The 12931-nt window shown below is 44.0% G+C and overlaps 1 protein-coding gene across 5 annotated transcripts in view; it reads right to left on the bottom strand.

Annotated features, from left to right (window-relative positions):
- Positions 1–12266, bottom strand: part of CPSF6 (cleavage and polyadenylation specific factor 6) — a 39674-nt gene extending 27408 nt beyond the window's left edge. For 2 of the 5 annotated variants that reach the window (XM_090042507.1, XM_090042508.1), the window contains exons 1-3: positions 12103–12263; positions 2536–2745; positions 628–731 (exon numbers count right to left, since the gene is read on the bottom strand). In XM_090042507.1, the coding sequence (XP_089898633.1) occupies positions 628–731; positions 2536–2745; positions 12103–12162 (374 nt within the window). In that variant the 5' untranslated portion in view covers positions 12163–12263. Of the gene's footprint in view, positions 1–627; positions 732–2535; positions 2746–12102 lie in introns of all 5 variants that reach the window. The other 3 variants (XM_090042506.1, XM_090042505.1, XM_090042509.1) reach the window with 3 other exon arrangements.
- Positions 12267–12931: the final 665 nt, after the last annotated feature.

Here is a 12931-nt window from a genome sequence, read left to right as displayed (position 1 = left end):
AGTACTTTCTCTGCACAGCCCTACTGTTCCCTGCTATGGGTGCCTCCACAGTCCAGCAGGAATGACTCAGTGCAGCAGGCAGCTCATAGCCTCTCCGTGCGGCCCTGCTGTTCCTAGCTGTGCCAGGTCATGCCCAACAGGCTAGAGAGGCACCTGGGAAGGGAAGCAGGGTGGAGCCAGGAGCAGCTGGCGTTCCCTGCTATCCTGCTTCCTTCCCCTGGGTGCCTCTCCAGCTAGCCCCGTGCTGCCCTGGCAACGCACCCCGTGCTTTTCGTTGACTGCAGCACAGAGTTTGCAGCCCCTCCATACAGCAGTTATTGTATTGTGTGATTATTGTTTGAATTTGTCATGGTTGGCGGGGGAGGCAGTAGACTGAGGCCCTATTAATTGCATGTAATAATGGACTCACTTTATGCACGGTTTTTTTGGAACAGAATTCTTGCATAAAGAGAGACTCGAGTGTAACTGAACTGGAATTGAATATGAAAAAAGAGCATGCATAACCCTGACTGGAAATGATTTAACATAGGTGATTATATATCGTTAACTGTAGGAGACTGTGACAAGCCACCTTTCACAGTAGCAGAACAGTGACCAATAATGGAAAACACTAAATTTAATTCTTACCCTTTTGACTGGCCATTAGCACGGTTTTCAAAAAATTTTATCTCCAAAATATCATTAACTCCCAGAGAATGGACTGCTTCAGTTAAGTCTTCATCTGTTGTCCACTGCAAGATATATATTTTTTTAAATATTCAACTATCAAAATGCATCCAATACACACCAATCTCCCCTATGAGAGCAGCCTAATTTTGTTAATGCTATTATTAATTCTTTATTGTGAAAATGATTACATAATAACATAACTCACTATCAAGTTTCCACAACTACCTGTTGAAAAGGACTACAAACATTAAGTGACATTTTAAAATTCATTTCTCAGAAAAGATTGTTATAATAAATGCAATAATTTTTCAAAATAATCCTTTTACTATGCAAGCAGTTTCTATTAGCCAAAAATTCCACAAGGAGTTTCTAGAGACCAGACAAATATGATACTTCACTTTTACAAAGGATGGAACATTTGCATTGCTTATAAAATGTTACTGCCAAAAAGGGCAGTGAAGGGAGGGGAGAAAGGAAACAAAGGGGTTATAGCTTAAAGGGGTTATAGCTAACTTCAGTAGCCTGCACATACAACAAATCCACCAATTAAATCATTTTGTTTGGCTTGTGTATTGAACATAATCCATCACTGCTGTATAGCTGGGTGTACAACAGGAGTTAAGGTAAAAGCAAAACCTTTATTTTAACTCTAAAATCCCCTGTATTTCCACCCTGGAAGGAAAGTGCTGGGTTGTAAAGTCCCATATTTCCCATGTAGGACACAGATCCACAAGTTACAATTTCCAACACCGAGTATGGAGCGTATACCCTTCAGTCTCACAACAAGCAAATTAAATTGATGAACCTCAATGATCTAAAAATATATACCTACTCATAGTGAATCAGAAGATAAACACAATGTTTTTAGAAATAGTTTTGTTTAAGGTAAAGTCAGTACTAACTACAGAGACTTAAATGTTACAGACAGGGTTTTATAACATCGGCCTAACTCTGCTCTTATTGAAGTGAAATGAAGTCAAGCCAACAGATTATAAAATGTTTACCTATACAATTATATTTTCAAATGAGTTTGACAAATGAATTCTGTCCTTTACTTACCTGTCAGGTCCTGAAATGAGGATATTACAACAGTTAATGATAACAAACTCCTACAACAAAGTGTGGAGCATTTTCTTGTACATGTAGCACTAGCAAAGACTTTAGGAACTCAGTATTTTGCATACAGAGATGAGCAAATCTGTCAGATTAACTGTAAAGTCTAATTAGTCCAGCTAGTGACCTAGCATCTTCAGCATTATCAAACAACATACACTGCATTAAGACACTGCCTCTGAGGACACAACTGTGGCTCAATGTTCCCAGATCTGCAGCAGTTTAAAATACTGCAGAAGCAAATCTAAAGGCAGATGCTTGAAGCAGTTTCACTGGGAAGGTCACTGCGGTTTGAGGATGAGGAAGATTTCTCTACACATTACTCTACAGTTCCCTTTTAAGTGAAAGCTTTAAAAAGGATTACTGAAAGTAATCTGCAGGCATAAGGTATAGCTGAGTGTTAGTTTGTTCTATTTTTTTCATCCATTCATCTCTTCTTTCAGGGATTTCCCTAAAATCTTAAAAGTGTTGCAGAAGTAACTTTCCTTCACAGTATGTTTTTCTTGCAAACCCCTTCCACTTGTCAAGGCGTAGCTCAAAGCTGTACATCTTTCCCCCAGTCTTTTAACAATAATTATAGAAAAACCCTGTCTCCCCATACTTCTAAGATATTAGTGCCCTTTTAATTTAATTTTGAAGTACGAGTCAAACAAAATTGGAGTTATTTTCACAAAATTCTGTCTAATACAAGGCATAGAACTGATCAGTTTATGATTACTGCCTATAATAAAGCAGTGGTATTCCAACACTTACCCAGGTAAGATTCCCAATGTATAATGCAATTCTCTTTCCAGTATAGGTATAGACCACATTTGGTGCTGCTCCTTTACCTACATCATCTCCCACAGATGGTGGGAGAGAGTCCATATAATCACGGTCCTCTGGGGCATCACCATTATTTGCAGATGGAGAAATGACATCATCATACAAATCAATCTGATCATGTCCACCATATTCAGCTTCCTAAAACACAGATTACATATAATCCAGATGAACAAATCTTAGTCAAAACAAAGCCAAAATAAGGATTATATATGGTAGTTAAAACAAGAGTGAGCCCTAAAGTGCAACTAATGAGGCTTGTGAGGGAGTTTAAACACCACTTATGTACACTTTGAATGTAAATTAATCTTCTGGCTGCACCTTAATTTAAAAAAGAGAGAGAGACACACAACACACAAATGCCAAACTGGCAGAAAGTTAACAGGGAGCCTATAACCACTGCTTATTTGTCCTACTAATACAGACAGCCAAACGAGAATACAAAGCATCCCCGAATTATGTTGACAGTGAAACAAAGCATGGGCATATTAATGTCAACTCTCAAAGAAACAAAGACAACAGAAAATACTTTTCATTATTAAAACATACAGTTGAGAAAGCTGTTTGAACTCTCAGGAGTCCTACTGATGAACAAGTTGCCACAAATATTTTAACAACTGTTCTAACATTGACCCTTTGTTGACAGATAAGGGGAGTTAGTAAAGAAGCACTTCAAACTGTAACAACCTCCCTTTAGTACAGGAGGAGTACTCACTTGTTCCAGATGGAGCATTAGCTGGTGTAACAGTATCAACACAATGCAGAGTTTGAAAGGGAAGCAATTGTTAAAAAAGGGCAAAGACAATCAATTTTAACTATGTTACCAGACCATACACTTATTAAATGTAGACAGCTTACTATTTAAGGTGCAACACATTCTTCCCTGCACCCAGTTGGGATCCCCAAGAACTGTAAGCAGCGCAAAGGTACAATGCAAAGTCTCCGAACTGAAGACACCTCTTGATGCAGAACTTCACCACTTTTATATCTCCACTTAAAGCTGCATGGGCAGCATAACAAATGAAGATAACATTGTACTGACTGTACTGGTTATATTTCACTTTTTTTTAAGCTACAAGACCATTGCGTTAAGAGTACAGGGTAGCAACGTACAGTCCTTGAGCTGAATCTGGCCTGCAGCAGTATGGGGGATTGGCAACATGCTGTTTGGCCCTCCTACCTTCCCCACCCCATGGTGCTTCTACCCCACCCTCAGCGGTTGCCTTAGAGCCTTGTCACAAGTTTCCTGAGGATTCTTCCTAAGCATGTAATCTCCCTGAAAACTCTTTTCCTACATTTTCACCACTTCAGGCTAGCAGACCACAACACAGGTGAAACTGATTTCATGCCTCATTAGAAAGGAATGGTTTCCAGCTGCTTGTGACAATATTATTTTTAAATGCTGCAACTGACTTCAGGTTGTAATACTGACACTGTCACAGGGACCTGCACAAGTAAAAATCACTTAAATCATGAATGCGCGCAGCTGCAGTGCAAGGAGCACAGCCCAGCAGCTTGGAGAACTGCGTGTAGCTGGTAAGTCTGTTGTGGTACAAGGGGAGGGGGGAGGGAGGACAGATTAAGGCCCCCTGAGGGGGAAGGAGTGGTGCTGGGGCTGAAGCAGGGGCAGGCACAGGATGGAGCCACAGCTTTGGGGGGGGGGCACATCCCACCACCACGTGCACCCTGGGAGGGCATGGGATGGGAGCATGTGCCCCAGATCTGCACAGGGAGGGCTGGGCTGCAGATGTGGGCTGGGACTGGGGCCATACCAGGCTCTTCCTGATGCATGGGGGAGGGGTGGGGGGGAAAGGATGTTGGGCCAGGCTATGCTTGGGGTGGGCTGTGGCAGTGCTGGGAGGGGGGGTGGGGGGGGCTACAGCAAATTTTGGGGTGGCTGTAGCTATCCTCCCAGCACCACGACTGCCTGCCGCAAGTGCAGCCCCAGATCAACTCCACCCTCCTGCCCATGCCAAGAAGAGCCCAGCGCCACCCTGGCCCCAGGCCACAGGTGCCCCCCCTTCATGCCCTCCCAGGGTGTGTGGAGCAACAGGACCCCCCCCTCCCATGAGCCACAGCTCCATCCTGTGCCCCGCCCCAGCTGGGCAACCCATTGATCTGTCCCCATGCCCCTTCCACCACACCAGACTTACCAGGTGCACACAGCTCTCCAAGCTGCCAGGCTGCATACCAGAAATTGGATCAGTATCAGCCAATATGTCTCCTTAAAAATTGGCTATTGGTATTGGCTCCCAAATCTCTATTGGTGCACCCCCAGCCATGGAACTTCATGACTGGTGAAAGATCAAGTCTCCAAACCAAAGGCCATCCCCTGGAGTGACCCAAGTCGGTTATCTAAAATACCATCTATCCCAACACCTACTTGTACAGGATGGTGATTTACAGTTACAATTCAACATGAGATGGTTTCCATCTAACACTTTTATTATACAACTGCCACCTATAAATGGCACCTATATAAAAATTTATCTTCATTAATAATTACTTTTAAAAGAGCTTAGAGTTGCAAGTACAAGGGTGCTTCAAAAACTAATGGCAAAATGGCTGCCCACATTGCATGTCTGTGACAGTAAGAAACTACAGTGTAGCAGGAAAAGCTACTGGCAGCACCATTGAACGCACCCATTCTTTTGAACAAAGCACATGTATGATGCTAGCAAGCACGTAAACAGTGTGGCTACGTAGTTGTCAGTGTGCCCAAAAGAAGTGTTCCGTCATTCCTTTTTTGTGGGTTGAAGGTGTGCTGCCTAGCAAAATTCACCATAGAATTGTGGCACAACAGTGTTAAAACCATGTGGCTCAAAAGCAGGTTTTTGAATGGGTGGAGAAGTTAAAAAAAAAGCTGCATATCTGTAAGTGATGAACCCTGGGCAAGAAGCAGAGCTGCGATCTGCAGTGCAGGAGTGGTTGTTACAGCAACCAAAACGCTTCTTTGAGGACAGTATCAAGAAACCTGTGACTTGCTGGAATACCTCCAGTACAAAGCAGGATGACTAGAGAAGAGGTTTTATTTTAAAATTGCCCACAATATAACTATTGCTGCCTCGTTCTAAACTAAAAACTGCAAAATCAAAGACAAAATGAAGACTCAGACAACCAATTTCCTCCGAGGCCACAGATTATAAATATATAGTCTGAAGTTTCATGGTGTGCCTTAGTGCCTCATATTGGTGGAGGTATATAAGCCCAGAAAATACCAACTAAGAAATACCAGCAATTAAAAGTTTTAAGCCAAGCCATTCTCTTGAACAGGTAGAAGATTAAGAAAACAGAAAGGGAAGTTTGGCATTAGTATAAATAACTGTGGTCAAGATCACTGCAGCTTCTCCCTTACAGAGCAGGACAAGATATCAAGTTAACAGTGACACTTGTAAGCATAGCAAAAACAAGGCAAAGAGGTAACTAAATACTGGTTAATACTAAAACAGCACTACAATATCATTGTGCAAACAGCAAAACAAAAGTTATAGTTTACCAATCCCTCCGCTGTAGACTCAACACACCAAGCTGTATTAAAGAATGTTTTCAGCAGCTGTAGTCGTTCACATTGGAAAACATTTAGCAAATACAAAGTTCTGATTCGGGTCCCAGTGATAGGCATTCATTGGTGTCTCAACCACAGCAATTCCTTTTCTACAGCAAAGATTCCTCCCATAAATCCCAAATCTTTACAATGCAAAATTCTCCAGAAGACTGGTCTAGCCACGTAAAAGAAGCTCTGAAAAGGGAACAGCATCAACAGAAACAAAGTAAAGTAAAGGCATTCAGTGAAAAATGTTGCAGCATAAAGGAGTAGGTTTCTGTTCTTGGATAGCCTTAATGAAGAGCAAACTGGCTTGCCTGAAGACAAAGCAACAGCAAAGCAGTGCCATTCTGAAAGGGTCTCCTGAAGTGTACTGGAGAAATTCTTATCTGAAGGGATTTTTGACAGTAACATTGCCCAAATATCCCCAGCATCACAAGAAAGACATCACCCTTCTCTACCATCAAGGTCACACCCAGTCCTTATCTAAATTACAAAATTCTGCTGATTGAGCTATGTTAGCTAGAGAAAAAAAAGATCACACAGCAGTGTCACTGTAACTGCTAGCAGAGCTACTATTGTGTTCATGAAAACAAATGTAGTTTTGGCAGCAGAAAAGCTACTAGCAGTGCAGCATCTGCACCACAGGATGCAGTTGCCATAGCATCAACACCAGAGTTAAAGTAGCTACAGCTTCCTTAGTGTAGATCAGTGGCACTCAACCTTTTCATTGAATGGGCTGTGCCTGGCCATTCCACAGGTGCAGCAGGGCTCCATCCAGCCATGCAGGGGGGCAAGGGAGGAGACAGCCCAGCCCCAATCTAGCCACGTGGGAGAAAGGGGCACGGACAGGCCCCAATTTCAGCCCCAAGTTGGAAGTTTGCACGGCCCAGCCCCAACCTGGCCAGGCAAGAGAAAACAGGGTGTAGACCAGCCCCGAACCAGCTCCAACTTACCCAGGCAGGAGGGAGATGCATATGGCTCAGACCTGTGGAGGGGGGAGGGCATGGGCCGTCTCTAAAGCAGCTGCACCAAGGAATGGTACCATGGCTGAGAATCAATCTGGCCATGCAGGGGAAAGAGACATGGCCCAGCTGTGACCCACTGTGTGGGGCTTGATATTTTGGTAGAAAGGAGGGGTGGTGGTATTAGCTGTCACTGCTCCCCTGCCACCAAATTTCCTGACACACAGATAGCCATGTGGGCTGGATTCCAAGGCTCCATGGACCACATCTGGCCCATGGGCCAGAGTCTGAACATCCTGGTTCATAGATAATGATCCTCACAGAGTGCTGTGAGATCCATCAAAGGGTGAAGTGAGATACCATGCAATATTAGTACCATTAGGGGTGTAAACAGTTACATAGTTCACAAGATTTCAGTGCATGTCTTTACCTTGTTTCTGTTGTAGAAACAGAGCCTTTGCAAAGCTTTTTTTAATCTGAAATTAGTTTTCTGATTCTTGTTTTTTCAAATAAGAATCCAGTGTCAAAAACATTGCAACTTGTTCTGTTGTAAAGAACTCAGAAAGACCACAACAAATGCTCTATTTTTTTTGTAGTCAAAGAACTAATTTCATTAAGTACTTTCCAAGGGATGCCTTGAGTCTATGAAGGTTGAGACCATTGGTGTAGATGTAGCTCTGGTCCTTGACAGAAACTGCTAGTACAAGTCTCACATGTATGAACAATATGAAACAGTTAAATAAGAAAGAGGAAGACCAGGTAAAAAACGGGTGACTATAAAGAGTCTTGATCATCACCATTTTCTAATACAGAGGGAAGACTAATGTTCAGGTACCTTTTAGAAGACTTCTATTTTAAAGAAAAATGTGAAAAAACCTGGCATAGAGGATGACAATGACCTTGAGCAAACTGCACAGAAGAAACTCAGCAAGCACCTTTGGCCAAAGAACGGGAAAGTTAAAGGCAAAAAAGAAAGCAGAAAGCTGGAGTGGACCTAAATTGGAAAAGCCTTCTATGAGGGCACAGGCAAGGCAATGATGCAAAGGTAAGCCAGTGAAAGTATCTGAAACGTACTGTAGCTAATTAGCAAGTGGAACTGATGATTCCAGGTAGACTGAATGGAAAGCAACAAGGTGCAACTCTAGGGCTTTGTCTTCAGCAGGACAAACTGTGTACCTACTCTGTGTTCGCTAACGGATGAAATCTTACACCAGATAAAATCTGAAGGTAAATCTCATGTAAACTAAAAGATTATATTAAACCTTTACTTAACAGTACACAGTTTTGCCAGAAGAAATCCAAGTCTTGAAAGATCCATTCTGAAACACCACTGACGCAAATGAAAGCTTTGTCACAAAGAGTATAGGTAGGATTGTCCTCTATTTACTTGAATATCAAATCCATTCAAAGATTTTTCAGTTCCTGCCTTAACTAAGATAATGGAGATGAATTCCATGGTTCAACTTTGCTACTGGCTCATAGGCTAAACAAACTCTGGGGTCATCCAATCCAAAAGTAACAACATCACTTCTAATACATCACACTGTTCCTATTACAGCTGGCTCTCCTATAAAATGCTTGTGATGGAGGCAATCGCCATCCTGACTACTCCATACGTGAACCATACATATTTCCTCCACGCTTGGTCTCATTCTTTGGGTGTCTAATGTTACAATGAGGTCCTAAATCCAATTAGGGCTAGTGGACACTTCTGTATCAACAGTAATAACCAGAGGTACTTCACACTTGGAAGGACTGAAATTTGAAACTACTGGACAATGAACAATGCTCCTCTTTCATAGCTTACTATTAAAAATATGGTCTCAAAATTTGAGCAAATGGTAACAGAACAAGCAGCATGAATGGAAAAAAGTACATGAAAGTGAACATGAATAAGGAGCAGCATCAAAAGGTATAAAAGGTAAAAAGATAGGGACTACAGACAAATTATAGACGATAAAAGCTAAGTATGGTATATGCTGATGAATCTATGAGACACAAGAATACATCCCATTTCAGGAGAACTTGCATTTCAGAAAGTCTCCTCCTCACCAGATTTTCAAGCTTAGCAGAAATAACTGTTGGCTTTGTAAGTTTAGTATACTGACAGACCATCTTCTTTCTGAAAGCTTGAATTTATAGGTAGGACCATGAGCAAACGCAATTGTACTGAAAAAGGTTGGGTGGATTTCTTAAGTACAGAAAAACAAGTAATATCCCACAAGTCTGTATGCCACTTCTAATTAGTCTGTTGGAATCTTCTATTACAACAAACCATGGATTGTCACCACATTAAAACAATGTAGAGAAGAGGTTTATAATATTTCGATTAACTAGAATTTATTTTAGTTCTATTAAGCCACAGTTGTCAGTACCAAATTAGATCATAACGCTAGTAAAAACCGAGAATGCAACTAGACTAAGTAATTATGCAGAAAGTACATATACTAATCATAGAAAAGCAGAGTCCAGTCAAAAAGTTTCCTGGACATTTGCCATTTTACTGGGATCACATGCTCACAACAGAAATAGCTTCCCAAGTTTTATGACTGTTTTGAGTGGAATTATCCCCTAAAATTTTACTTAGAAAATATCAGAAGCTTTTCAAAAGGTATTTTGAAACATTATCACTAAAAGGAAAAATTATATGGAAAACAGCATTTACTAATAGCAAGCAGAAATAAATCTGCTGCAGAAAGGAAGACATGGAAAGCAAGACTAAACCAAACAATACAGGAAAGGTGCATCTTAAGTAGGAGCCCTGAATGAAGTACAATCAGAATTTATTCATTGATGCCATTGCTCTGAATGCCAGACTTATTGCAAAGAACACCCAACATATACCCACCACCTCTGTAAAACTGAATCATGCAGATATACTACAAGAAACCAGATAAAATCAAGGTCTCTTCTGCAAGCATACAGGTAGCAAGAATGTCAAATATTTGCACTGTTTTTCTAAGCAATAATTTTCCTACTTTAATGGCTTGAATACAAACAAATTTGCACCAGTTTATATTACACTAGTTTAGTCAAACAGTGCAACATTGCTCTTGGACATACTTCTTTTAGCCTAAGAGAGGCTTTAATTTGGTTTAATGGGAACCTATTCTAAATCAAACTAAACTAAATAAAAACAAAACAGTTCCCATTGGGGCTTGCACCACTTAAAATTCACAATCTCCAGTCAGGTAAGGCAAGGGGGTTTCAACTAGGATGTGTTGATATTTTTGATGGCACTGAGAAAACAATTTCCCAGCTAGAGGGTCCTGCTCTGCCACTCAATAACCATACTAGTAATGAAATTCAAATTCAGCAAAAACTTTTTGTCTGGGCCAGATTAGCACAGATCATTGGGGTTACTGCTTTTCTCCACAGTATGGGCATGATCTTTCTCTTAGGATCTTCTGTGTATATTAACCAACTGCTTCTGGGTTAACTTAGTAGCAGGGATAAAGGTTGTAGCCATGTTGGTGTAAAAGTAAAGCAGCCAGTGTGGTAGAAGTGGTATTTTTTATTAGACCAACTAAGTAGTTGCAATTTTTAAATTTTTTTTTATAATTTGCAAGCTAAGGCTCATGTCTCCTTCCTCAGGCAAAGGAGAATGCAAAGATTGTAACATCTCTCCCAGGTAGAACATCATGGTCGTCTCTGCTTCTACCTATAGCGCTTCACATGGTGTTCTTGGTATCTGTGGTCTGATGCCTTGTAGCAGAGTATAAGGGGCTGAGGGTAACAATGGGGATTTCTCAGGATAACAAATAGAGGCAACTTGACTCTATGGCCCAGGGTGTCGCTTCCCATTTAAACAACTCAAAAGTCTTAAATGAACAAACCAGTATTCTCTATTGCCTGCTTGCCTCACAGTTTGTCACTCTTCTGTAATAACAAATTTTAAAAATGAGCTTATTTTCTGAAATAAATCCCAAGTCTCTAGGTATTGATCTAAATTTTGGGACACTATTTCTTCTCCAACCACCATTCCAATACAATCCCACACAGTCACCTTCCGCCTCCTCATCACCCAAGTCTCTATGAACCTCCCCCTGCTTATTCACCCACTGCCACATATCGGCTGGTCAGAGGGTCTGGTCGATCTGCTGAGGGCAGCTTCTTTACTTGTTCCTTTCTGCAAAAAAAGGGAACAACATAGTGGGGGACACCATCACCCATGCCAGCACCACTATGTTTCTTCAGGTAACTGCAGCTGTTAATGGGGTTGGGGGAGACCCATTCATGCATTTCAGTAGGGACGAGAAGGGCAGTTCGCACTTTGTTTTCAGAGGGGGAGAAAAGAAAATCCAGTCAAGGTGCAAGTGAGAAGTGCAATAACAGCCTCCCCATCACCAGGGGGCCAAAGGCACCAAGGGGCAGTTTAAAAGAGATGCAGGCTGCCACACTCCTGAAAAGACCTGGGGAAAGGTCTGCCTTTCTGGGCTTGTTTTGTTCCAGTGTTTGTGGAGGCTGGACCAGTACAAGGCCAATCCCTGCCCCTCGGGATGGAGCCTCGGGCCTTTTAGTATCTCAGCAATTGAGCACCTCAGGCCTCCCCAGCCATTCCCCGGGGGCGGCTCCTCCAGCCGGGTCGGCCATTGGCCTGCCTGAGCCGGCGGCGGCGGGGAGGCAGCCGCGGTGCTCCCGCCTCCCCGAGCGCCTCGCTCCTGCCCGCCAGCCAGGACACGGATGAGCCGCGGGAGGTGGAACCATTCCCCACCTCCCTTCCCCGCCGCCGCCAAGACCCCGGCACGGGCAGAGCCAGGCGGAGAAAGGAGACAGGCCGCTGCTGGTGGCTCTCGCTGCCTTCGCTGCGCATGCGGCCTGCGCCGGCGGCCTTCCGCCGCGGGAAAGCAGCGGCAGCAAACAATGGCGGCCGGGCCGGGCCGAGCTGAGCCGGGCTGGTCCTCCCCGCCGCGGGCCCGGCAGGCGACGCAGCCCCTCGGCCGGGCGGGGGCGGTCCGAGGGGGAGGGGCGGAGGGGAGCCGCGCGCACCTGGTTGAACTCTTCGCCCACGTCGGCGTAAATGTCTATGTGGTCCACGCCGTCCGCCATGATCCCACCCGCGCCTCGGGCCCCGCCGCCAGCCGCGCCCGGCTGTAGCGCTGCCGCCTCCGCGGGGAGAGAGGGGGGCGTGGCGTCACTTCCGGAAGACGATAGGCCGCTTCCGGCTGCTGAAGTAACCACTGCTGACCCGCCACTGCCGCCCAAACCCGCCCTCGGCCGCGGGGGTTTGTGGGATGGCCGCGCACCGCCTCCCCACCACCCCCACCGCGGCGGGGGCACGTCACCCTGAGAGCGCCCTCTCCGATCCAGGCAGCCCCCGCCCCCTCCCGAGCCCGCCGGTTCGCGCCCCGCCCCCTTGTCCCTCAGCCCCGGCGTTGCCCGAGGCAGGGGGGATTGTCGCGTATGTGGGGATTATTTCTATCCTTGTGCTGTTACTATTAAATAGTAAAAGGGTTGAAGCCCAGGGGATCCCCGCCGGCCTCTGACTGCCCTGCACAATATGGAGTTTCTTTTCTATTTGCGTCAGGTATTCAGGTTGTAGCGGTATATTGCTCTAGAGGAAAAGGCTATCAGGACTCGGAGTAGAGGTGGTATCTTTTATTAGACCAGCGAGATTTTCTGCAAAAAAAAAAAATCTTTAATTGCAAGCTTTTGGGCACAAACTCCCTTCATCAGGCATCAGAGAAAAGATTGTAAAAGTTCTGGGTAGAAATAAAAGTTCGTATTTCATAGGATTTTGCGGAGGAGTCAATAGATGGAAACCTCCTCTGGGCAGTTGGTTCATAGCTGGTATGGAGCCTCTGTGAGATCTGTGATG

This window comes from Crocodylus siamensis, chromosome 4, assembly GCF_052110815.1.
Source record: "Crocodylus siamensis isolate JL-2025a chromosome 4, ASM5211081v1, whole genome shotgun sequence".
Classification (NCBI taxonomy): Eukaryota; Metazoa; Chordata; order Crocodylia; family Crocodylidae; genus Crocodylus; species Crocodylus siamensis.
The sequence above is the reverse complement of the archived record's forward strand: the minus strand, read 5'-3'. Positions and strand labels throughout refer to the sequence as shown.